Below are 25352 nucleotides of genomic sequence, written 5' to 3'. Positions count from 1 at the left end.
GACTGATATCGATAGACCGTTCCAGGGCTGGTTGTGCCACACGTGCGTTGTAAATTTATAAACACGCGCTGGAATTTTAAAATAATTAAGTTGAAAAATGGGTGCAACCAAGAATCTAGACTTAATTGGCACCATCGAGGATGATGCCGAGGTGGAGAATCTATCCGAGGACTCTGATGCCGAAGTGGAGGTGAGAAAACATGAAATATTTTATGCTGTGAATGAAAATTAAGACACACTTCTCTCACCCGGCGGCGACTGCACAGTATCAACCCACAAAGCTGCGACACAAGAAGGTAACTGAGTTCGAGAAGGGCTTCGAGTTTGTGGGCTCCGTCAAGGAGTACAACAAGGACACCTGGGACGATCTGATGAAGTATGTCAAGCGAAAGGCACGCACAAAGACCGATGACAAGATTGCTGCCCGCCTGCAGAAGCGCGGCGGAGCCGAAGTGGTGGCCGCCGAGCAGAGTGACGAGGATGAGATAGACCTTTCGGAGGATGAGCTGCAGCACGATAATCTGCGTTTGCGTGAGAAGAAGCAAACCAAGAACAAGAAGAAGAAGAAGGCCAAGGAGGAAGAAGAGGATGAGGGCGAGAAAATGCAATTCGACGACACTGTGGAGGGCAACGAGCAAGTCACCTCCTTCTATCAAATGAATCTGTCGCGTCCCCTTATGCGATCCATCGGCGTACTGGGATACATCTATCCCACGCCCATTCAGTCCTCGACGATACCGATTGCCCTCCTGGGCAGGGACATTTGTGGCTGTGCGGCCACTGGTACAGGCAAGACGGCTGCCTATATGCTGCCCACACTGGAGCGTCTGCTGTATCGTCCGCTCAACAACAAGGCCATCACCCGTGTCCTGGTGCTGGTGCCCACCCGTGAGCTGGGTGCCCAGGTCTATCAGGTGACGAAACAGCTCTGCCAATTCACAAGCATTGATGTGGGCTTGGCCATTGGTGGCCTGGATGTGAAGGCCCAGGAGGCTGTGCTGCGCCAGAATCCAGATATTGTGATAGCCACTCCTGGACGTCTTATCGATCACATCAAAAACACGCCCAGCTTTACGCTGGACTCCATTGAGGTGAGTTAACCCCAGATATTTGATAGTTAATCCCTCTTTACCATGATGAATCTCCATCCTTGCGCTCTGAGCTCATCGCTGGGCAAAGCGGATAGCCCTGGTACTTGCAACTGCGCGGCAGATGCAAGCTGATTAGAGAAAATTAAATGAAAGTTCCCCAATTGTATGCCACATCTAATCCTTTCTGGTGTTTTCCTTGCAGGTTCTCATTCTGGACGAAGCTGACCGCATGCTGGACGAATATTTCGCAGAGCAAATGAAGGAGATCATCAATTCCTGCTGCAAGACACGCCAGACCATGCTCTTTTCGGCCACGATGAGCGAGCAGGTCAAGGATCTGGCAGCCGTCTCGCTGGACAAGCCCGTCAAGGTGTTTGTGAACAACAACCAACAGGTGGCCTTCAATCTGCGTCAGGAATTCATACGCATACGCGAGGACAAGGAGGGAGACCGCGAGCCCATTCTGGCCAGCTTGATTTGTCGCACATTCCACGACCATTGCATGGTGTTTGTGCAGACCAAGAAGCAGGCCCATCGCCTGCACATCCTGTTGGGTCTGCTGGGCGTTAGAGCGGGCGAACTGCACGGCAATCTGACCCAGCAACAGCGTTTGGAATCGCTCAAGAAGTTCAAGGAGGAGCAGATCGATATCCTGATCGCCACAGATGTGGCTGCTCGTGGTCTGGACATCGTGGGTGTGAAGACTGTCATTAACTTTGTGATGCCCATTACGACAGAGCATTACATCCATCGCGTGGGTCGTACAGCGCGTGCGGGACGTGCAGGTATCTCCGTGTCGCTCGCTGGCGAAAAGGAGCGCAAGATTGTCAAGGACATTATCAAGAATGCCGAGAGCACCATCAAGAATCGCATTATCCCACCGGAGATTATTGAGAAGTATCGCAACAAGCTGACCGCCCTGGAGCCAGAGATTCGTGAGTATAAAAATCGATTTACTGCTTTACCCTTGGACCTAATCGTTGATTCCATGCAGAAAACATTCTCGGCGAGGAGCAGGCCGAGCGACAGCTGGCAAAGACAGAGCAGCAACTGTCCAAAACGGAGCGTAAGCTCTTGGGCCAGACCAACGGCAAGCGTGACTGGTTCCAGACGAGACAGCAGCGTGAGGATGAAAAGAATCGACTCGCACTGACCCCAAGTGACGAGGGTAAGGCACCAGGCGGCAGGGGAGGCAAGGGCCAGGGTCAGAACGGTGGCAAGCGCAAGCGGCCCGAATACGGCGGCGATGGTGAGGATGGACCACCAGTCAAGGAGCTGGATGCCAAGCGACACAAGAAGAAGAAGGAGGAGCCGAGAAAGAAGACGCCCGAGCAGATGGCCAAGGAGCGGGCCATGAAAGAGGTCGAGAAGGTATCGTTGGTGCGCGCGAAAATTTCCAAGCTCCGGAAGCGCCCTGGCAAGCTGGGTGCAGCCACCGAGCCTCCCAAATACGGAGCCAATGCGGCGGGCGGCAAACCCAAGAGACGCGGACCACAATCGGCATTCACCAATGATTTGACAGATGTCAGCCGGGGCGGAGCATTGCGATTGAGGTAAGCACATATACAATTGCATTTCAAGATCATACCATTAACAATTGTCTCCCTGCCAAACCAGATCCGAGGCCAATCGCCACAAGAAGATGACAAAGATTGCGGCCAAGAAGAAGGTCAGCAGCGTGAAGCTGACGAATAAGGCGGGCAAAAACAAGTTCAACAAGGGCAAGAGCTTTGGCGGACCTCGCTTTCAAAAGAAGGATAAGAAGAAATAGTCGTATGCAATGTCGGGCCCTAAAACTTGTAAAATAATAAAACATTTGATTCACATAGGCGGTTGAAGATTTGAACTTAATTATCGATAGGACGCTTGCTTCTCGATTACCGATTGAAGCTCAAACATTTCTCGCTGACCAACACTTGTTTGCCAATTTTGTGCGGTTTTGTTGTTTGTTTTTCGTTATTTTAATAAATTCGCATTTAATTTTGCAAAAAACAACGAGATGAGCTTGGCGTATGGTCCCCCGGCTTCCGATTCGGACTCGGACAGCAGCTACGATGGCTTCTACTTTTCGGATACGGTAATTTGCACAAATTGTTGTGGCCACGAGGGGTTTTAATGTTTTTGTTGTGCAGGTCAAGCGCCCAAAGAAGCCTCAGCATTTTGTAGCCCCGGATCAGAAGCTCTACGATGCCGTGCTGGATGGGGATATGGAGACAGTGATCAGGGAAATGGATTCCCTGCGGTTCAATGTGAACGACTCGCTCCGTGACGGGCCGACGCTGTTGATGTACGCCTGCCGTGCGGGCCACTACGACTTGGCCGTGTACCTGATTGAGCAGCGCTCGGCTGGCGTCAACAAGCAGGTGGAATCTCAGATGCCATTGATGGAGGCGTGCGACTGCTCGAAGAACGATCCGTACTTGGTGGAGAAGTTGGTCCGCCTGCTGCTTCGCCACGGTGCAGTCATCAATGTCTCGAACAAATTCGGCATGACTCCGTTCATGCTCGCCTGCCGCAACGGCTACACCAACGTTGTCCGCCTGATGATCAAGGGTGCCAGCTTGAACGCCGTGGACAATCATGGCTGCACCGCGCTCTTCCATGCCATCGAGAAGAACCACGCGGACATTGTGAAGCTGCTTGTGAAGGCGGGTGTCAATGCCACGATACCCAACGGCAAGGGCTACACACCCACCCAGGCGGCCGAGTCGCATGGCTACTATGACCTGCTGGAGCTGCTGCCACGGCCTGTGGAAACGTACTCGGTGCCATCGCACTTCCTAGGCTACCACACGCTGCGGGACCACATTCCACGCATCTTCCTGAAGGCCGACTGTCCGGAGTACTTTCAGGAGCTGAACAGCATCCTGCAATCCATCAATATGCAGGACCAGCTGCAGCATTTTGCCATTTCACGCACTTCCCTTGCCGAATTCCTGGTGATGGACGATCAGGCGCTCAAGGAAGTGGGCATTCCATTTCCCGTGCATCGCAACAAGATCATGAAGGGCATCCTGGAGTGAGTGGAGTGCATATTTCTTATGTAATTTTAACTAATTTTTGTCATTCCTTTGCAGCTTTCATTTGCACCATTGGTCCAACAAGTCAATCGCTCGAGTGAAGAAGGATGGAATGGACAAGTAGGTGCTTCGATTTCCTCTCAATACTGAAATGAATACCTTCATCTTTTAGCTTCTATGAGATTCTGATGATCGCTGCCAATCATATGCAACAGTTGGTCATCGTTCAGGCTTCCCTTGACTTTGTGAAGAAGAACCTCAATGCAGGGAAGCTGGGCCAAACCTCGTCGATGCAATTGGCCAACCTCAAGACGAACATCAAGGCATATCGCAAATCTGTCGATGACCTAACCAAGACTGTCAAATATGTAAGCGTGAGCTGTGCGAAGGAGTTCCTAAATTCGGCCACTAATCTTTGCTTTGCTTTGCCCACAGCTTGGTTCTTTCAGTCCGGCAAAGAATCCGCTGCACATTGACTACGATGAGGTGCTGGCCGAGCGGAAGCGCACAACGGTGCGGCGCTACTTCAAGTACACAACCATTATACTGGGCATCTCAGTATTCGTCTGCCTCAAATGCAAGTGGTTCGGTTTGTAGTTATATTCCCCGAAACGCTTTTTGCTTTGCAAAGTACAAATAATGTTGATCCTCATGGAATTAGCGTGTTTCGCTTGTGTTCTCTTTAATCAAAATAGTTTGTAGGTTAAGAATTACGAAACCAACCAAGTGTTATATGAAGTTGATAATTTTAAATGCGTTAATAATGAAAATAATAAACAAATGTTTTGAAAAATTGAATTTAAGTAAGTATCATGCCGCAGGTGAGCTTTGAGAGCTTCACAGCACTGAATAAATGGTATTTAATGGTATTTTTCTGGGAGTTATAGAACACTATTTGCATTGCACATAGCACTTCCCGCCACGATTTTATTTATAAACAAAGTCGCTTGTTAATTGCTTACTGCATGGACACTGCATGTAGAGATCTGTATAGTCATGCAAGTGGATCTGGAGCCGGGCGTCATCCGGAAGCTGGACGAGGTGGTGGTCAATCGCATTGCCGCAGGCGAAATCATCCAGCGACCGGCCAACGCGCTGAAGGAGCTGCTGGAGAATAGTTTGGACGCCAAATCGAGCCACATTCAGGTGCACGTCAAGTCCGGTGGCCTGAAGCTGATGCAGATCCAGGACAACGGCACGGGCATACGCAGAGAGGACTTGGAAATAGTCTGCGAACGCTTCACCACCTCGAAGCTTGCGAAATTCGAGGATCTCTCGCAGATAGCCACATTCGGCTTTCGCGGCGAGGCGCTGGCGAGCATCAGTCATGTGGCTCACCTAACAATTCAAACCAAGACGGCACAGGAGCGCTGCGGCTACAAGGCCACCTACGCCGATGGCCGGCTGCAGGGCCAGGCCAAACCGTGTGCCGGCAATCAGGGCACCATCATCACCATCGAGGATCTGTTCTACAACATGCCGCAACGGCGGCAGGCGCTCAAGTCGCCCACGGATGAGTTCCAGAAGCTCTCCGACGTTTTGGCCAAGTATGCGGTGCACAATCCCCAGGTGGGCTTCACCCTGCGCAAACAGGGCGAGGCGCAGCCCTCACTGAAGACGTCCGTGGCCAGTTCGCGCGAGGAGAACATTCGCATCATCTATGGCGCTGGCATCTCCAAGGAGCTGCTGCACTTCAGCCACCAGGATGAGGTGTACAAGTTCGAGGTGGAGTGTCTGCTCACCCAAGTCAATTACTCGGCAAAGCGCAGCCAGATGCTGCTGTTCATCAATCAGCGGCTCGTGGAGTCGCCAGGTGGGTGGAGACGCATCTTCTGGCCTGAGTCCTCATTTGATTCCCCTCTCTCTTGCAGCTCTCAAGTGTGCCGTGGATGCTGTTTACGCCACTTACCTGCCGCGCGGCCATCATCCCTTTGTGTACATGAGCCTGAGGCTGCCGCCGCAGAATCTGGACGTGAACGTGCACCCCACCAAGCACGAGGTGCACTTTCTCTACCAGGACGAGATCGTGGAACGGCTCAAGGAGCAGGTGGAGGCCCAACTGCTGGGCAGCAATGCTACCAGAACGTTCTACAAGCAGCTCAAGCTGCCCGGCGCCACGGAGCTGGACGAAACGCAGTCGGTGGACAAGACGCAGCGCATCTATCCCAAAGAACTTATTCGCACCGATTCCACTGAACAAAAGCTGGACAAGTTCCTGGCGCCCATCAGGAAGAGCGACTCTGGGCTGTCCTCCAGCTCTTTGGGAACTGACATTTCGTCCCAGGAGACGCCAAGCGAAACGAGTGCCTCACATGAGGAGGAGAGCTTCCGCGTGGTAGCTGCCCGCAAGGCGCGGGAAGTGCGCCTGAGCAGTGTGCTGGACATGCGACAGAGCGTGGAGCGACAGTGCAACATTCAGCTGAGAAACATCCTCAAAAATCTGGTCTACGTGGGCTGTGTGGACGAGCGTCGGGCCCTGTTTCAGCACGAGACGCGCCTCTACCTGTGCAACACGCGAGCCTTCAGCGAGGAGCTGTTCTACCAGCGATTGGTCTACGAGTTCCAGAACTGCTCCGAGATCAGTGTAACGCCACCGCTGCCGCTGCAGGAGTTGCTAATGATTGCGCTGGACAGCGAGGCGGCTGGCTGGACGCCCGAGGATGGAGACAAGGCCGAACTGGCCTCCAGCGCTGCGCAGATTCTCCAGCAGAAGGCACCCATAATGAAGGAGTATTTCGGTCTGCGCATATCCGAGGATGGACTGATCGAGTCGCTGCCCAGCCTGCTGGCCCGACACAAGCCGAGTGCCACACATCTACCCGTCTACTTGCTGCGCCTGGCCACCGAGGTGGACTGGGAGCAGGAGGCCAAGTGCTTTGAGACCTTTTGTCGCGAGACAGCCCGTTTCTATGCCCAGCTGGAGTGGCAGGAGGACGCGACGTCCGGTCACCAGAACTGGCACACCGAACACGTGCTCTTTCCGGCGCTGAAGAAGTACTTACTGCCGCCGGCGCGTCTTCGGCAGCAGATCTACGAGCTCACCAATCTGCCCACGCTCTACAAGGTATTCGAGCGGTGTTAGCATCAAAGTTCCATTTTTTGTTTGCTAATCAACTGCATAAATAATTTATAAAACTAAAACTAAGTTGGGGACTAGCTGTAGGCATGTTTTGCCCTGTGTAGGATGACGCTCTCCTTCCCTTAAGTCAGATCCGGCTGACGGAGGCGCGTGACCCGCTCGGCATTCTTAACGTGCTCCTTGAGCAGCTGCATGATCTCCGTGTTGTATTCGTCGGGCGTGGGCTTCACCTCGGTGGCCCAGTAGTAGATGTCCCAATCGTTGCTCACGCCATTGATCAACTGGTCGTAGATGGCCGTCTGCTCGGCATTGAAGTCCTTCAGGTGCTTGGCCGCAAAGGTGCTCAGAAGCAAATCGTTCTCCAGCATGCCACGCTTACGCGATTGATAGATTAAACTACAAATTGGAGGTAGAGTTGGGTAATTTCTATTCCATGTTCTTGCCCCACTCACCGTTGCTTGCGTGTCTCCAGCGGCTCGTTGGGTCGCGCCGGGTACTCCGGCAGCGGCAAGTAGTCCGGATCCTCGTAGTCCACAATCACATCACCAATGGGCGCCATGAAGGGTGGCTCCTGGCTGCTGGTGGCGGCATGGCGCTGCCAGGGCGCAAAAATCCAACGGGAAATGTTCAACGTCAGCTGCAAGCGAAAATAGAAAATAGAAAATGATGGAAAATGCAATTCTTATGCAATCGGCGATGCACTTTTCCGCTTACCTTTAATTGGCGAAACATCTTGCAAGCAAATCACGTTAACTATCAAATAAGGAGTAAAATTAATTTTTTACTTTCTCGATGGAGTGTACTTGCTGCCAAATTGGTTTTTAACACAATTTTGAAAATATCAAAACAACGTCAACGACAAAAAGGCCAGCTGAGCAGATTTGGGGACAAAAAATAAGTGGGGTGGATTGAGTATTGCAAACTGGGGAAACTATTGTAGCAGCATTTGTCCCATTCCCAACAAGGTATCATATTTATTCATAATATAATGGCCAAAACAATAATGGCGCCAAATCAATTTTCAAATGTTTCCGCTCTCCACCTCGTGGTGCAAGCACACCCTGCAAGAGGATTTAACTGTTATTTGCAAAATAATTTAAAAAATTTAACATTAATGTTAAATATTATTTATAAATATTGATACAATTATTATTTGCCAATTTAAATGTAAGTTTTTAAAATTCGCATTCAACAAAATCACTTAAGAACTCATGAGTGGAACGCAAAAGTGAGTAATCCGCTCTCGCTCTCAATCTCGCCGCAAAATAAAATCCGCTAGACTTGGCTATATTGGCAGCACTGCATCTAGCCGCAAAAAAACTCAACAGTAGAACGATAAACTGAGCTCGTCCAGTGCTGTCGCTTCGGGTCATAACAAAACTAGAAATAGCCAACATATTAACGCCAGCTTTTTAGAAAGCCAGATACAGTGGGAAAAGGCTTAATTGGCATCACTAAAAAACTTTCGGTCGAACGCGGTCACGTCGCGCATCGTTGTAAAATTGAAACAAAGATTCGAGTGCCGACGCCAAAACTATGTGAAATAATAGTGGTTCGAATTAAAGCCTGTGCGAGAGGTGTGATAGGTAAATAAAAGTGTGTGTTATTCGTAAAATCAAATACATATCAAGTTAATTGAGGAAGTTTCCTTCCCCCTCATCCCCGCGCGCGTGTGTGTGTTTGTTAAGAGTGTTGTTCGCCGCGCGGCAAAAGGAGGGAGCGAAAGAAGTAAACAAAAACGTGCGACAATACCACAAAAATGCAAAGTTATATGAAAATCTGAATAAAAGGTTAACGAAAAGTGCTATTCCCGGCTGCGCGAGTGGTTAGTGTATTTTTTTGAGGCACAAAGGAGAGAAAGCAATAGTAAAAGAAACGGAAAGACAGCAGCACCGGCAACTGGAGAAGCAGCGAGGAGCAAGAGCGTGCGGCAAGATGCCGGCGACAGCGAATGTGTGGGTGTTGTTGTTGTTGTGCTGCTGCTTGTTCGTCGCCGTCGTTGTGGATAGCAGTAAATTGCAGGAGCAGCAACAGGAGTCCTCCACGAAGAAACCCTCGGCTGAGAAAGGTAAGAACGTGCTTTATCTCTCATTCCTCCGACTCTTCTTGTCTCCCAGTCGCTCTCATGTTAATTGTTTTTAATCTGCGGTGCATTAACCTGGGCCTCTCACTCACACACTTTCATGCCAAAAATAAAAGCAGCGTCTCTCCGTCTGCCGTCTGTGTGTTTCTCCCAATTGCTCTCACCCCTCTCTCTCGCGCTCTCACTCTGTCATCGTCTCGCCCCGCGAGCATTCACTTTGTTATGCAAATTCTTGGTTTTTTCTTGTTTCCACAAAAAAAAAAAAAAAAACGCAAATAAACAAAACAAGAAAAACAAAGAAAATGCAAACAATTTTTGTGAATTTGGGTGGAATGTGGTACTTTACTTGCAACAACAACATAAAAAAGAAATAAAAATTTTGCGCTGAACGCAAAATGGCAGAAACTTCGAGGAGTGGAGTGCCTAACCCATTCAGGCTCCACATGAATGGGAAAATGGGAAAATGATGCTTTACAAACTTTCAACTAAAGTTCAGCCGATCTTCCCTTAATCTTTCCAATGCTACCTTGAATTTCTTGCAGACAATGCATACCCTCTGCAAGGGTATAAAAAGATCAAAACTCATAATTGGAGTCTCCTCCGCATAAATCATAAACCACTCATGGCCATAAAATTCCTTAGAATATTTGCACAGCAACAACAAATAAATTTCAATAAATTATGTAAGCTCTCCGCTTGACTTTACGGTGAGGGGCGGTGGGAGCGCGGTACCCGTCTCACATTATGCATGCACATGATCCCCATGACCCGAGGGGTCCCAAGTCTCCATACAAGAGGCTCGCTCCCTCGCTTGTTGAGACAGAACGTGAGGGGGGCGGGAGGTGAATCGTAAAAAAAATATAAATAAAATTAAAGTAAGCATTTCCTCATTTGAGGCCCAACTTTGTCGCAATTTAAACGGGGATAATGTCCATAAAACACACAGAAATCAATCAAACAAATTGCCCGCCTGACAACAGCGACCGCAAACGCAGTGCCCACACGTACAGTGCAAGAAATAAATGACAAGATTCCATTATAAATTCCGTTGTATTCCGCTTCGATTACCATATAAAGAACATAATTTCATTACGTAGCTTGAGAGTGATTTTTGGGTTTCTTATCATCAGCTTATTTTGTTTATTGATGAGTTTCTTCCCGTTTCTGTACCACAAAATTGCTAATCTTTATAGGGCGATAATTAGCATGAAATTTCTAAAAATTGCCATGAAAATAATGCCTTTAAATTTATAATAATTAAATTAAGTGGATCGAGATGCGGCAACTAATTAAGAGATAATCAGATGATGTGGGATGCGGGGTCAATCCTAAGGGTTAAGGTGAAACGGTTGTTCACGCTACCAGACAAATCCACTCTCAATCACACTGACATATTTTTCAATTACTTTGTTATTTTTATACATTCGCATAATTAATAAATTTTGCATATTGTTAATCAAGTTGAAATAACTTTGTTTTGATTCCCTTTTAAATTATTTTTCCAAGACATTTTTCTCCGCAACACTCGTCGCCGGGAATTTGCATTTTTGATCGGCCTTTTCACTTTTTGTTCCGTTCCGTTTCGCTTCAATTGTTTTCTGCCTTCGCCTGCCTGACCTCCCCCCTGTCACCATGGCTGCCGTCCTGCCAGCTCTCCCCCGTCCCCGCATCCTGTCGCACAAGAAGTGTGTAAACAAGACCGTTATGCTTGCGCAGCCTCTTTTAACAGTTTCGCAATTTGTACCCTGTGCAAAAAAAAAACACAAGGCGTGTTTATATAAGGTGGTGGAATTTTTGGGATCACCCAGCTGCCAATTTTGTTGGCCATTTTCACTGTTCCTCCGGACTTCGTTGTGCATGCAAGTACTTCAAATGTACTACCTCTAGCCCTACCTTGCATTAATATACCCTCCACTGAAGTGTTTCGCAGTAAACGCTACACGCCCGCGGGCCGGCCGTATCAGCAGGGCAGAAGGGGAATGTCAACAGAACTCAGTGCAACCCTATAACTCTCCCCTTGGCCCTGCCGTCTAGTGCAGGCGGAAATATTGCGGAAATCGTTTATCATGTCGCCAATGGCTCTGTTTTAATAATTGCTGTCCGCGTTAAATGGCCAAAGGGAGGTCGATGCCGAAAAGAGAAAGAAAGAAAGAGTGAGAGAGAAAGAGAGTAGGGAGAGAAGGTAGCCTTAATTGAGAAACGGTAAATACTAAGAAGTGAATGCTGTGTGTGGAAAATCGGTAAATCTGTGATATTCATTGCAGGGTTCTTACAATCAATTCCAAGCTGAGGCAGGAAGTAGAAGGGCATGCATCTATCACACCAATGACAGAAAAGTTCCTCGTCACCCTATACAATTTGTTTTCTTTTTCCTGTCCATCTCCGTGTCTGTCTCTGGTCAAGTTCCACCTTCAGTTTTGTTTGTTTGTTTGCCCTCACCTCCTATGCTCTGTTATGGCGCTCTACTCAAGTTCAAGAGCAAACGATAACCTGTCCACAGACGATTAAGTAACAACAACTACAACAACAAACAAGTTTGTGAGCTGGGTTACACAAATATACAAACAAACAAACAAACAAACATACACACACACGCACGGGGGTTCACGCACATACATAGTTGTACATAGAGTGGGGAGAGAGACTTTAACTCAAACAGCTACCCATACCGACACATAAGTCACACCTGCTTAAGGCCGGTGGCCCCCAGACCCAAACCTGAAGCCAAGAGAGAAGAAAAAGGAAGAAGGAGAAGAGGCAGAAAAATGAAACAATTTGCCTTCGCTGGGGCCAAACACAGTCAAAGCAAACGGAACGGAGCCCAAAACAAACTGGACAAGCGGGGAAGGCTTAGCCACCGACAGTCGAAGCATTTGATGCCCTTGCGAATCCAACGCAACAAACATTAATATATGGAATAAGGTGTAGTTAGAAGCTTAGCTGTTCCGAAATTTGTACTAAGTGTGTGCATAATAAGGAATCATAGGAAAAAAAATATACATCTGATATAGTACTTCCTTATAGTCCCGGCAAACATGTGGCTTAGATAAGAGTACACTCTGAAAGGGTAAAACAACCGGAGGCCAAGCCGGCCGGCTTGTGTGTATGTGTGTGTTGAGTGGAAAGGCAAAAAGGAAGAAGTGGGTAGATATACACTGTACAGACGTACAAAGAAGAATTCAAGCTGTAGAGGCTTTAATACACTTCAAGATTTTCAGGATTTGTGCTTAAATATTGGGGAAAAAATTACCCTTAACTCAAAAGTGAAGAGAAGGCGAGCTTGTTGTGTAATTCCAATGCAATGTATTAGCTTTTAAACTCGAATTAGATACACTGTTACCTAGTGTTGGTAAATCGGAGTAAACATCATCTATTTTATAGCATTTCCTATTTTGATTGAAGAATAGCCGAGTACGCTCCGCTCTTCTTTAAACTTTATCCTATCCCAACTACTTATGCAGCTCATGTGATTTTCTTCCCCCCATGCACCCGGGAGCAATGCGCTTCTGTCCGTTTCATTCCTCCGTTATGGACGTTTTTTATGCATGTCTCTCTTTTGTTGCTATTGATTTATTGAACAATTTATTGTTGTTGCTGTTGCTGAATGCATGTCTCGACTGCGGCTGCTGCTGCTTCTGTGTGCTGCCGTCTTTATTGTACGAGTAGTTCTATAGTTCTGCTGTTGTAGTACGATATACATTTATGGTCCGTCTGGTTTGGCATGACGCACGACCGAGATGGGGACCTGGGACCGGTTCGGTTCGCTGAACAAAGACACCAGCAGAAGTCAGCAGTCTAGACGAAGTGCCCAATATGGTCACGGGCAGGACGGGACACAGCCAGCAGCGAATTCATTTTGTCATCATCCAGAATTTCCTCACTGATATTAACATGATATTAAGAGTTGAACTCGAGATCTTGAGAACACTTTATTAATGCAAAGGATTATTTAATTAATTAATTTCAGTTCGTTTGTTACTCTTTCATGTTTATAAAATGATGATATGATAAGTATCTTCATAAATACATATCTAACATTCGTCACCCACACAGTTTCATATGATTCATTATTGCATCCCATAATTCCATCATTCATTTCGCTCACTGCTGCCCCTTGAGCAAAACATTTCAATTGAAAGCATGGAAATAATTATATGGCAATTAAAAATTCATTGTGAGTGTATGTGTCTGCATAGCATGAAGGAGGAGAATGTCAGAGGCTGTACACTGAGATAAATATCTCATACATAAATATATCAAAAGAGGTGTAAGCGATCGTTTGCACACTTGCTTTGCCACTTTAGAGCTTCGAGATTTCGAGTTTTTTCTTGTATATCTTCATATGTATGCATGCGGTTAATCTGTTTCCATGGATTTTTCCAGTGTAGAGACTATTGTGGTTGTCTCAGCTTTAGCTTTTAATGTGCCTCTGTTCTTCTCCCTTTTCCCCACTCGTAAGCAGCTAAGAAAATATAGGGTTTTTGTTTTTGTTAAATTTAAATCATTTACATAGTACATGCATACGCTACGTATCTATATATATGTGTATGTATACATGTATGTATGTACTTATGTACATATGTAAAATACATTTGCACTATACCACATATGTATTTCAAACTTTTGACACAAATGAATAGCAAACATGAATTTGCTATTTCCATTTGCACTAGCAATAAGCCACAGCACAGCACAGCATAGCCACAGAACCCACCCACAAAGCTGCGGTTTGCGCAGACACACACACACATACAAATTAAGTAGAGTAATATGCTGACTCTGTGTGTGTGACACTCAATTTAGTTTTAATTAGCAATGAGCATGGAATAGTTGTACCAAGAGAGCTACAAGCTCAACAAGCATCTCAAGTGGACCTTCCCCCTTTTTTTCTCTCTCTCTCATCGTTTCATTTCGTTCAACGTTTTCCTCTGTCCGTTGCACACATTTTGCATACTTATTTGGTTAATTCTCGTAATGAAAATATATTTTATAATTACCATTTACCCAAGGGGCAGGAAGGAAAGGGGATTGAGTGGCTTACTTGAGGTCAAAAAGAATTTCTCTGTGAAGTGGTGCCGGTGGTGGTTAAAAGCGGCAATATAAAGCATATTTTAAAGTTTTAAAATACAAAAAAATAACATTTATTGCTATTTTCACTTATACACTAATTAAAAAAGTAGCACTGCATCAGAATATATTCTATGCGTTTTCCACTCTGTCAATTGTTATCCTCCGCTCTTGAATGGACTTTAATAAACAACAATAAATCTTCAAACTTATACTCTCCTATGTACATTTAGTTTACTTTACTTTGCTTTCACACACACACAAAACTACTATTCTGTAACAACTTCAATCGTTCAAACCCCTTATATGGTCAGACCTGACGTTAAAGCGTTCCTGCCCTGACGTTTGTTTTGCTAACGGCCGGCTTTGAGCCGATTGCAGTATTGAGAGGGAATTTAAATGGGGTTTTGCATTAGGTAAAAAAGTCAGGAAAACTGTGAGTGGCAGGCGGAGGGCTCAGCGTATGCTGTGAATGTTGTAGTCGTGTAACAATAAAACCACAAAGCCAAACCAATCCTTCTCCCCTGCTTAGCATCTCCGTTACCAATTTTCCATGGCTTATGCGCACTTGAAGTTTGTGATTCGAAAGTTCTCGCACTATGTGTACCATTAATATAGTTTATGAAGTAAAACAAGTTGACAATGCAGTGCTGTTCGCAATATTGCTGCCCCCGCATAAACCTTGGACAATTTGTCATCTCTACACTTCTCTCTACGCTCCTGGTATTGCATTTTATAAAGTAATTTCACCGTATGACGACAGGCAGTAGCAGCAACCGTAAAAACAGTCTAGAAAGGGGGTAGGAGGTGTGTGTTGTTGTGAGGTGGTGGAGTAGCGCAGGCAGGCAGGCAAAACGCAAATTAATGATACGCAATTGCGGCAAATCGCACGCTTGCATGTGGGCGACATTTTGTTTGAAGTGCACTTTGTCCCCTGTATGTGGCCCATTGGTGTGGTGAGGGAGGCAGGGAACCGCTCTGCTGTAATTGTATGCTGTATTTTGCTTGTTCTTCCCCTTCTCTCCAGCTGTATGCTCGACTAGGAGACAGGTTGCAACAGCCTTAATATAGAGTATTTCGAGACGTCACATTAGGTGATATTCATTATTCAATTACTATGAACTGTCATCTACATGTTTAATTTTCCCTTTTCCACGATGCTGATAATTTCTTTTATCATTTGCAATATACATAGTAGCGCAGGGAGTAAAGTAGTCGGTACTCTCGTCTCAATTGCTGCCATTTAGATTCTAGAATCCATTCTCTCTCACTCTCTTCTCACACACTCTCTTTCTCTCTCTCTCTGTCTTTTTTGTTGCTTTGCATATTTGTCTACCTTTGTGCACTCGGTGTGGCTACGCTGCTGCTGCTGTTGATGATGGTTTCTGTTGTTGCTTTTCTTGTTGCTTTTTGTGCTGTAATTTTTTCCGCTTCCTTTGTTTGCATCAGGCTGCTGCAGTTTCTGCTGCTGTTGCTGCTTCTGCTGGTGTTGTTTTCTGCTGTCGCCGCTGCGTCTGTTATTATAAGCAGAGAGCTTTAGCCGTTTTTGCAAATTACTTCCACTTCTCATTTCGCTCTCCCCACGGCCCCTCCCTCTAGATGCCTATTGTATGGTTTCTTTTGGCGGGGGTCCATTTGAAGTGTGTAACTACTTCCTTTCGACTACCCACTGTATCCCTCCCCATCGCTTCCCCTCACTCTAGCCCTCTTTCTCGCTCTCGTTTTGCTAATCACAGCCATGCCAAAACACAGTCATCAATATTCCCACTCCACAAAGCTCATGTCGAAACATGTCTGCAATAACCGTTGATGCAGCGCTATTTGGTTCTCTAATTTATGGCATTGTCCACTTTTGGTGGTGAAGAGGAGGGGGAGAGAGATGCTTATCAGTTGAACACGCGCTCGCTCTGGAGCGCCATCAATTGGGAACGGAACAGGCGAAGCATGAAATATGAGCATCCCACAATGGAATGGGCGAACTGTCTGAGGGAAGACAACGGAGACATGCGTCTGGAAATTGAATTTGAATCTATTCTATGGATACACAGGCATCCATACACAGACATGACTATGAATGTACATATTTAGATACAAATGGACCTATCCCAATTTTATCCTAAACATATAAAACATATCTCATAGAAACGCTCCCCGTTGGCTCATTGCCTGGGTATTTGACCTTCACAAGCTGCAAATAAACGTTATTTTAATTAAATTTCCATGCAAATGTTTTTCAAGCGCAGGAAGGAAGAGGCCTAAGCTGAAATTAATCTAATTAAAATGTTTTGCCCCATAAATCATAAAAATTCCTACCACCCACCCCCATCCAAAACCCAGATAAAGTCCCGAACCTATCCCATGTTCCATGTTTCCCCTTGAGTTCATTTTTTAGTTTAGAAGTTTTCGAGCGCGTTACGTGGCAGAAGTGGAGAAAGGAGAGGTCTCGAAAGATATGGAGAGAGATTTTTGTTTCTCTTTACGTGCGCTGACAAAGTTTGTTAGTTTTAGCGCCAATTTTAATGTGCAAACTTTTAGCGCAGACTGTTTCAAGCCGCGTTTTGTAAGCCACATTAAGGGTAAGGGGCATGGAGTGATCGCTTTGGGTTGAATGATTAGCAAAAGTTTTTCATTTTGTGTGTGTCCCCTACTCCCCCTACTTGTGTGTGTGTCTCATTTACTATAACTAGAAAATTCAGTTGTTCGCATAGTCTCGAAAAGTTGGGAGGCAAATGTCGGTGACAAGGGATAAACTCGTAAATGCAGCAATTTTCCAGCTTTTTCAAGGGAAAGTCTATCAGTAAGGAAAACATTAGCAAGGAGCTTTTCTACCCTCCAACAACCGAACTGCAATCAATTTACACCAGAGCCAAATCTCTTTTATAAACACATATAATCAAAAATTTTACCCATTAATCAAACTGGTTTAATTTATAAAAGCTTCTCTTTGGCTTCATATAAAAAATTGGATCTTCTGAAAGAGAGCAGCAAAAAGCCGTTATGTTTCATCAGGCTTTTCAATTAAATTTGATAATTGTGAAAAATAATAAAGCAATAAATACAGAGGAGAGGGAGAAAAACATGGAAAAAGGAAAAGCAATAAAACAATAAAAAGTTGCCATTCATTTTGCCCATTTTTCCCCACTCCCCCTGCCAGTGCCAGAGACCCCCCGTTGATGATGATTTGTGTAATTTGCGCCCAGGCGAACAATTTTTCAATTTAATTAAAGCATCTCCCCTTACAAACGCTGTGGATCTGAATCTGGATCTGAATTTATGGATATATGCCGCCGCAGTGCCCTGGCTGGTCTGTCCCCACTCCCCTGGTAACGGTCGTTGGGTCGAATGAATTTCAATTTCAATTTTCATGCTCTCCCATTAATGTATGTATTTACCTTTGCGTATTTATAGCACATACACACATGCATCCATACATACTCGTAGTGTGTGTGGTTTGTGTGTGCCTGAAATTTATATCAGAGATCTATTACATGAACTGAAATTGCATAAAAAAAACAGCATTGAATGTGTCGCAGATACAGATACAGATAGGTATGTAAACAACAATCTGGAATTGATGGAGTGCCAAATTGACAAATGATTGACAAAATTGATATTTACAACGTGCAGCAAAAAAAAAAAACAAATAAATGAATGAAAAGTCATCTTTTATGCAATTCAATACAATATGATATTTTCCTGTAGGAATATTCGCTTTTCAACGAATTTTTCTGCCTGTTGCAAAAATGTTGAAAAATGGTTTTCAGAATTGTTGAAATTCCCTGCGGGGGTTCCTGCGCACAACTCTGAAATCAATTAAACCAAAGTTATCGAAACAGAACTTTATGTTGGCCAAATATTTCGCATGCACTTTTCCCTTTTCCCAAAGGATTCACTTACAAATTCTTAAATTTTGTGTTCCAATAAAGGCAATCCCTCAAATGCGAACTGCCACACTTTTTTCTATAGACCCTCCTGCAAATGACACCCTTTTTGGGCAACATAGTATACATATTCCGGAGAGCTCTTCCTAAAGCCAGTCACAAGCGCGCTATACAAAAGTCAAAAAGTCACCACCAAATCCAGGGGAAAAAAAATAAAACGTCCAACCCCGCTCACCCGTGAATACTCCACGCTTTTCATCAATCTTTGTTAATCATTTTCCTCTACATGGAAAAAATTGAAATAGGAAAAAATAATATTTGTATTTGTATCCGTTTCCCCCTGCATTGCCTAGTTTTTCAAAGGAGACTGGCGTACATATCCTGTATGTTGGATGATGGACAGGGAAAAATTGGAAAACTCTTCCATTTTTTGTTGTTGTGCTGGCGCCCGCATTTTTGTATACAAGCAGACAACATATATTTTTTCTTTCTGCTCGCTCTACTAATTTTCTTTTATTTTGAACGTGATCGTTCCCTGTGAATGTTTGCAGTACCTTTTCGAGGATTTTAAAGAATCGGTTTTGAGGGAGAACTAGCAAAGGTGTAATCATTCAAGCGGAAAGAATCGAATGATGCTCTGATGGCTGAAACATTCAATTATTGATTGATGGCTAAACCAGATTACAATGCATTAAAATTTGTGTACACATCATGTACATAAATAAATACTTATGTACATACATTCAAGTAGAGATTTAACACATCTTTACACTGACAAGATATGTACTGGAAAGTAGAGTCCAGTGATTAGTATGTTGTTTCAGGGGGGATTTGATCTCTTTACTGCTGACACTTCAGAAAATATCTGTAATTAGATGATAGTAAAATATTTGTGAAGCTCAGCAGCTGTGAGTTCACCGATTGAAATACAACTGATAGGGCAATTTGTTGTCTTAAACTTGGGGACGAGATTGTTTCAAAGGTTATCAAACTTCAGAACTGGCTTTGAAATTGCTCTAAAGTCGCTGCGGTTGAAATTGAATTCAAACTAAACCTAAAGTAAACATAATGATTAGTTTCTATCTGGGTCCGTGGCTGACCTTTGACATTTTCTGGCCTCAATTCGCTTTGGTTTCAGTTGCGATTTCGCTTGGATTTTCCATCATATTTAGGAAAAGGTCGACAACAGAAACTCGCTTCACATCTCCCCTCTACACCCCCGTATCATATCTCTCTTGCTCTGATTTTTGTTGCTCCTATTTGTTTCTGTTTTTGTTGTGGATTTTTGTTGTTTAGTTTGTTTTTCATTCTAGAAAATTAAAAGTGCGCTTTGTTTCAATTTGTCTGCTGCTTTTGCTTTGTGTGTGTGTTTGTAGGGAAAGAAAAATTTTTAATTTCCTCGCGCAATCACAAAGGGATCCTCCAGCTAATCTAAGGGACAATAGCAGGGACACAAAAATAATGAGGGCTGTGCCGTAGAGGCTGTTTGTCGAAGTTTTCTATACCCTTGCAGAATCAAATGATTAATTTTTTTCCAGAAATAATTGAATCTGAATCGAATATTCACTAACGATCTATTTTCATTTGAAATAATTAATTCATCATCTGGGTTGTGATTGTGTAGCTTATGAATCCAAATACCTTGTCAAATTCGAATACCCTTTGACAGGGTATAGACCGTATAAAAATGAGCAGCAATGCGGAGCGGAGCATAAAGAAAAAGAAGCAGAAGCAGAGCCCTACACTATTTTTTGTACTCTCCCTCACCCCCATCGGATTGCTCGTCTGTCTTTGTCGTGAGGCGCACCACACTGACAAACACACAGCTGCTTTGCTCTGTTCTGCTCTCTCACCTTAGACAAACACATACAAGCAGGAACGTGAGAGGAGAGTGAGAGAGAGGGTTGGCGGCTTGAGACTCATTTACAGCTGCAGCTTTTAATCTTAATTTTATAGTAGTGCCAAAGGTGGGTTTGCCTTCTTTTGCCTTTAGCACTTCCTCCTTCTTTTGCCTTTCTCACTTCCTCCGTCTTCCTTCCCTTTCTTACAGATGTAAACAAACTGCACTTTTGTGGAGAGTTTCACTGCTCTCTGTCCGTCTGCTCTTCCTACTCTTTGCTCTCCTCCAATACCTCTCTAACTCCTCAGCTCCATCTCTGTCTCTCCAACACTTTTTAGTGCCACTTTAGGACTTGTTAAAGAAACTGCATCTTTGTGCATCTCTGTGCATGTCTGTTCAGGTTCGTAATATAAATGCTTGAACTAATTTAAACAATTTAAATGTGAGTTTAGCATATGCCATTCACACTTTTCGCATTCTATCCGCCTCCATTCCACATTGGCCGCCGTTCGCCCATTAATTAGAGGCACAAAATTATGACAAAATATCATATTTACAATGTATAAATTATGAGAATTATTCCTATGTATGTAGGTACATCCGCACATACAATGTGCATACATATACATACACATTTTGCCATCCAATTAGGAGCCAAAAATGCTCATAATTGCTTAATGCAATTTATTGTGTAATTTTAATTATATTTAGAATATATTTATTTAATTGGGAAAATATTCAGAAGAAATCTTTTGAATATTTAAATTTTTAATAGGATTATAATGACATAATTTCTATTATATAGTCAAATTTCCCCTTTACATTTTTTGTTTTTGCATTCGCTTTTGTGTGGAAATCTTTCCGTTTTGTATATAAAACTCACGTTGGGGCTTCCCTTTTGGAGGTAATTTTATCAATTTTCACTTTCCACTGTTCTTCCTCTAATGTTTGTGCTCTACGTGCTGGTCCTTTGACTCCTACTGCTTCACACACAAGCCCCACCCTACAATGTCTTTCTGCTGGTACGTTCTAGTCCTTGCTCCATTCATGGTCCCCTGCTACCCCACTTTTCCCCCACACAAATTGGCTTCAAATCTTTTGACATGCTACGTCAAGTTTGTCATATGTCCTGCATACACTTCGGGATGACAAGGATTGGTGTGCAACCTCCTCCATGTTCTCCTTGGACCGACATCAGGAACAAATGCCAAGCCAGAAAATTGTTTTAAAGTGTGTCAGAATTTGCCTGTCTCTGTCTCTCTCTCTTTCTGCCTGTTTCTAGCTCCGTCGCTCTGTCTCCGGTTTTCCCTGCTTAAGTGAAAATGCCTGGAATTTTAATGAAGGGGGTGGGACGAGAACACAGCTCCTGCTTTTGGTGGGCAGTCGGCGGAGATTTGTCTGCTTCTTCTGCCTCCCATCGGTGGCTTACGTGGGCCGCCGCCGACTGACTCCTCCTTGATGGAAACGCCGCTGCTTTGCATATTTTTCCATTAAAAACGATTTAAATACCTTTTGCTAGGCTTTCTTTTCCCCATTCGTCTTATCACAGGCACTCTTTCGGCACTTTGGCGGAGTAGAAAGTTCTCCACCCACCGCACAGCCCCTCGTTTCGAAGCTGCTAAAAAAGATTGAATTTTATAATAAATTTCACCAGAAGACACCAATACCACAGCATCTATAGCCTCCTTGAGAGCCGCAGAGAGCCTGTCGTTCGCCTGGAGATTTATGTGTGGCATCAGGAGCTCGGGTTAAAGTCAACATGTCTCTCTCTTTATCTCTCTCTCCTTTTGGATATCCTTGTGGCTGTGGCAGGAGGCAATTTAAATTGAAATTTGAAGTGCCACAAAGTGTCAAAGGTAAAATAGCGTGGGCTAAAACTACAAGACGGCAACAAATTGTTTGGAGATGAATTTATACACAAAAGAAAGGGCAAACTATGCAATGGGAAACCCATGATTGTAAAACGTTTAAGCGGTTCCCTTTAATATGTTTTAATATAATTTACTACATGGTTTTCTCTTCTTCTCTTCTTTCAGGTAAGTGCGCTCAAATTTGCACCTCGGTTAACCGCATATGTGGATTAAATTGACCAAAATATCCGCCTTCTAATTGTGTGGCACATTAAATGTCTGAGGTACTGCAAATTGTGGTGATGAATTTATTATTATTATCATTATTGTGTATTGTGTGTTCGTAAGTCATACAAAGGCACCTCGCAATGGCAGCACAAACCGCAAGTTTGAGTTTTATATGCCACTCAAATTACGTATACGCCGCGGAGACTCAGAGGCCAACGACTACGAACAAATCAAATCAGCAGAGCTTAAGTGCCAGCAATTCACACACAGAGAACATATTTAATTTGTACAAATATGTGTATTATTTATACACATCTAAAGCTACGCGCACATTCAGTATTTATGAGTACGTTTATGCCATCAAATTGTGTCCAAATCCTTGTGTTATGGATTACTTAGTCATGAATATGAATATGAACAGATACGTAGATTTGGTGGCTGTTATAATTCATTTTTCATTTTAGTTTTGATTATGACAATGGCGATGCTAACTTGCTGTCTATTTTAATATGACCAGCTCTTAAATCAACCTGTATTTAAAGACATTCCATTTGAATAGCCACAGGGAGCAGAGTTGTCGTAAAGCAAATTCATAAATTCTTCGACTGTCATCAGCACTGAAAATGTTGCTTTAATTTTGCCTACAATTCCCATATTCACATTTTACATATTTATTTGATAGTAAACATTTTCAAAACAACGTACTGCCTACATATGTGTCTGCTACATATTGAAAATATTTGTGCAGACTTTGCCAGTGGCTCTTTCGTTTAGCAAAAAATTACAGAAGTCAGAATAGAGCAACAAATTGCTTCCAACTAATATGCCCGGAGGTACTCTCTCTCTCTCTCGTGTGCGTGTGTGTGTCTGTCGAGTAAACAACATCTTGGCTCTCTTCCCTTAGAATAATCTTGCAGTATTTAAAGAATTTTCCTCATTTTATTTGGCATTTGTTTACGTGAAATTTAAATAGCAAATACAATATCCCATACATTAATAAACGTTTTGGAAAACATTTGGAAGCGATTGCAAATCCATCGACAGTTTCCCCACACTTTTGCCGCACGTCTTACTTTTATATGATTCTGATGCCCATTTCCGATTTGGCAATTTGGCCGCCAATTCGTGTGCGCCCGTTTAAATTATGAAACTTTTAAGATTTCAGTTTCTCCTGCTCCGTTAGCCCTCTCTCTCACTCTCTCTCTGTAGCTGGTCCGCGCTTTGGCGGGAACTTTGCGGCTGGTGTTTGGCGATAATGCTGGAATTTGTTCACGCTTCCAATTTGGGGCTGGCGGGGGGTGCCTTGAGTACTTCATTAGGTCGCTTTGTTGCTCATTAAGTGCGCGCATTAGTCGATCCAGGGAGTAACTTTTCATGCGCAAACACACGGGCATATTTTGTATACCCTTACTGAGAGGGTATGCTGACTTGTAGCTGCTTTCGAACTTCAGTGTTCTATAAAGGGTATCTGCAAGTCCGGATCTACGTGTGGCTCCTTTCAAGTTTTATGTAAATACTTTTTGAAAAGATTTCCCACCTACGTTTTAGCGCCATGTGCTTCGCTCTACCTCGTCCAGTCCCCCTCATTTCATTCGAGCACACTCTACCCCTGCAGCGCAGTAGCCCTTTCAGTTTCAATCAGCGGCAGCCGCAGACACAGACGCAGTCATAGTCACAGAAGCTGCCTGCATGTTTTCATTATGAATGCCTCCAACCTTTCTGCAACTTCGTGCCACCATTCCGCACCGCCTGCTGTCTGCGGCGGCGTCTTTTGCTGACTTGGCTTTTTGTCTAGAGTTGCAACCACATTGCGCTGGTCATGGACCAGACTGCTGCTGCTGCTGCTGCTGACTTCGTTGCACTCGGCTCGAGTGGGATTCTGTTTCCTGTTTCATTGCGCCTCTCTCCCTACCGGTGCCAAGTTTTACGCCGTTCTGCTAAATCAATTGTTTGTAATGAACTTGCAACAAAATGGTGGCAGTCCACTGCAGTTGATGTGGCAGCCAGCCACTATGGGCTGTCAAGGGAAAATATGGCAGCAAAATAAAGTCTAAATGGAGTCTTCAATAAATAAATTCCAATGTTGAGACAGAGAGAGAGACAGAAGCCCAACCCGAACTCATTGCTCGCCCTGAAAGACTTCTCGTGTTCCAGGTTCCGTGTTCATCTTCTGCCCAAGAATCCCATTACAACAGCAATTGAAATTAATTAGTGCTGTAATTTGATTAAGTACAACATCTCCGTCTTCCCCTGTGTCTGCCTCCTCCTGGCCCTGCCTCTCATTTGTCTCTCGAGTGTCTGCATAAATATACGAGTATTGGGGCAACCAGCAAGTAAATTTCTCTCTAGCATTTCGGGGTGTCTGTGGTGTGTATTTGCATTTTAGCTCCCAAAAGATGTTCATGCTTGGCGCTTCTTCATTAACTAATTGTCCCACAGCTTTCCACCATTGGATTCTCGTGCTCATAACGAACCGCGACACAAGCAAAAAACACAAAAAAAAAACGACACGTGTTAAGTACATGTGCATGCAAATGAAGGCAAAGAACAACTCGATATCATTATATGAAATGATTTTTGGTGTTGCCATTGCCAGGGTACATGTGCGAAGCTAATGGGATATACATATGTACATATGGTAAATCTTCCTTTGTCCTATGCCAATTTTTGAGCAGACATTTCCCTCTAACTCACACTGAACAACACCAAGGACTAAGTTCGGCGACAGCTCTTCACGCCCTGCTTTTATGATTGTATTAGAGAGTGAGTCCTATCATTATATAATGTAACCAGCAAAAGCGTAAATAATACGAAAATGAGTATGTTCCATGTTTGGGATGTGTTTTATTTCCTTTTTCGGGATGTAAAGAAACTTAAACTTGGGGTACAGAGTATTCAAACGTTGATTTCATTTAATTAGACAATTCCAACAAGTTTTCACTTTGTCTGTTGCTTTGGTGGCATGAACTTCGCCAGGCATCTGCATCCACTCACACAACTCATTTTCATCGTCATCCACGTCCTTGTTGTCGTCCTCTCTGTCTGGTTCCCCTTTGGCGCATATTGAAAATTCCAAATTGGAGTAGTGGGTGCGTGGAGGGGGGGAGGGGGGGGGGGGGGGGTGTGTGGCGGCTGGGGAGAGTGGTGTGTAGGGCAGCTGTATCTCCCTCAAGTGCGGGGCAAGGAGAGCCCTGGGCCGCATGGACGCTCTCT

General features: G+C 44.4%; 5 protein-coding genes across 6 annotated transcripts in view; 4 read left to right on the top strand and 1 right to left on the bottom strand.

The window, feature by feature from the left end:
- The first annotated feature begins 19 nt into the window (after positions 1-19).
- Positions 20-2922, top strand: LOC117584188 (probable ATP-dependent RNA helicase DDX27). Its single transcript, XM_034272959.1, has 5 exons — positions 20-190; positions 267-1091; positions 1294-2026; positions 2086-2644; positions 2709-2922. Exons 1-5 carry the CDS (start codon positions 98-100, stop codon positions 2860-2862), a joined length of 2364 nt encoding a protein of 787 aa, XP_034128850.1. The 5' UTR covers positions 20-97; the 3' UTR covers positions 2863-2922.
- A 70-nt stretch (positions 2923-2992) lies between these two features.
- On the top strand, positions 2993-4884 carry LOC117584198. Its single transcript, XM_034272971.1, has 5 exons — positions 2993-3168; positions 3224-4110; positions 4169-4231; positions 4284-4479; positions 4547-4884. Exons 1-5 carry the CDS (start codon positions 3091-3093, stop codon positions 4706-4708), a joined length of 1386 nt encoding a protein of 461 aa, XP_034128862.1. The 5' UTR covers positions 2993-3090; the 3' UTR covers positions 4709-4884.
- A 129-nt stretch (positions 4885-5013) lies between these two features.
- LOC117588532 (DNA mismatch repair protein Mlh1) lies at positions 5014-7221 on the top strand. Its single transcript, XM_034279893.1, has 2 exons — positions 5014-5924; positions 5983-7221. Exons 1-2 carry the CDS (start codon positions 5108-5110, stop codon positions 7191-7193), a joined length of 2028 nt encoding a protein of 675 aa, XP_034135784.1. The 5' UTR covers positions 5014-5107; the 3' UTR covers positions 7194-7221.
- Positions 7190-8067, bottom strand: LOC117588538 (succinate dehydrogenase assembly factor 2-B, mitochondrial). The gene is made up of 3 exons (XM_034279908.1): positions 7905-8067; positions 7643-7827; positions 7190-7586 (listed from the first exon to the last, which is right to left on the bottom strand). Exons 1-3 carry the CDS (start codon positions 7920-7922, stop codon positions 7313-7315), a joined length of 477 nt encoding a protein of 158 aa, XP_034135799.1. The 5' UTR covers positions 7923-8067; the 3' UTR covers positions 7190-7312.
- Positions 8068-8636: 569 nt separating this feature from the next.
- LOC117592529 (prolow-density lipoprotein receptor-related protein 1) overlaps positions 8637-25352 on the top strand; it is a 53668-nt gene continuing 36952 nt past the window's right edge. For both annotated transcript variants that reach the window (XM_034286388.1, XM_034286387.1), the window contains exon 1: positions 8637-9258. In XM_034286388.1, coding sequence (XP_034142279.1) covers positions 9126-9258 — 133 coding nt within the window. In that variant the 5' untranslated portion in view covers positions 8637-9125. The remainder of the gene's footprint in view (positions 9259-25352) is intronic.

The sequence above is a fragment of the Drosophila guanche genome, unplaced genomic scaffold (assembly GCF_900245975.1).
Source record: "Drosophila guanche unplaced genomic scaffold, DGUA_6, whole genome shotgun sequence".
Lineage (NCBI taxonomy): Eukaryota > Metazoa > Arthropoda > Insecta > Diptera > Drosophilidae > Drosophila > Drosophila guanche.
This window is presented reverse-complemented; position numbering and strand designations above follow the sequence as displayed.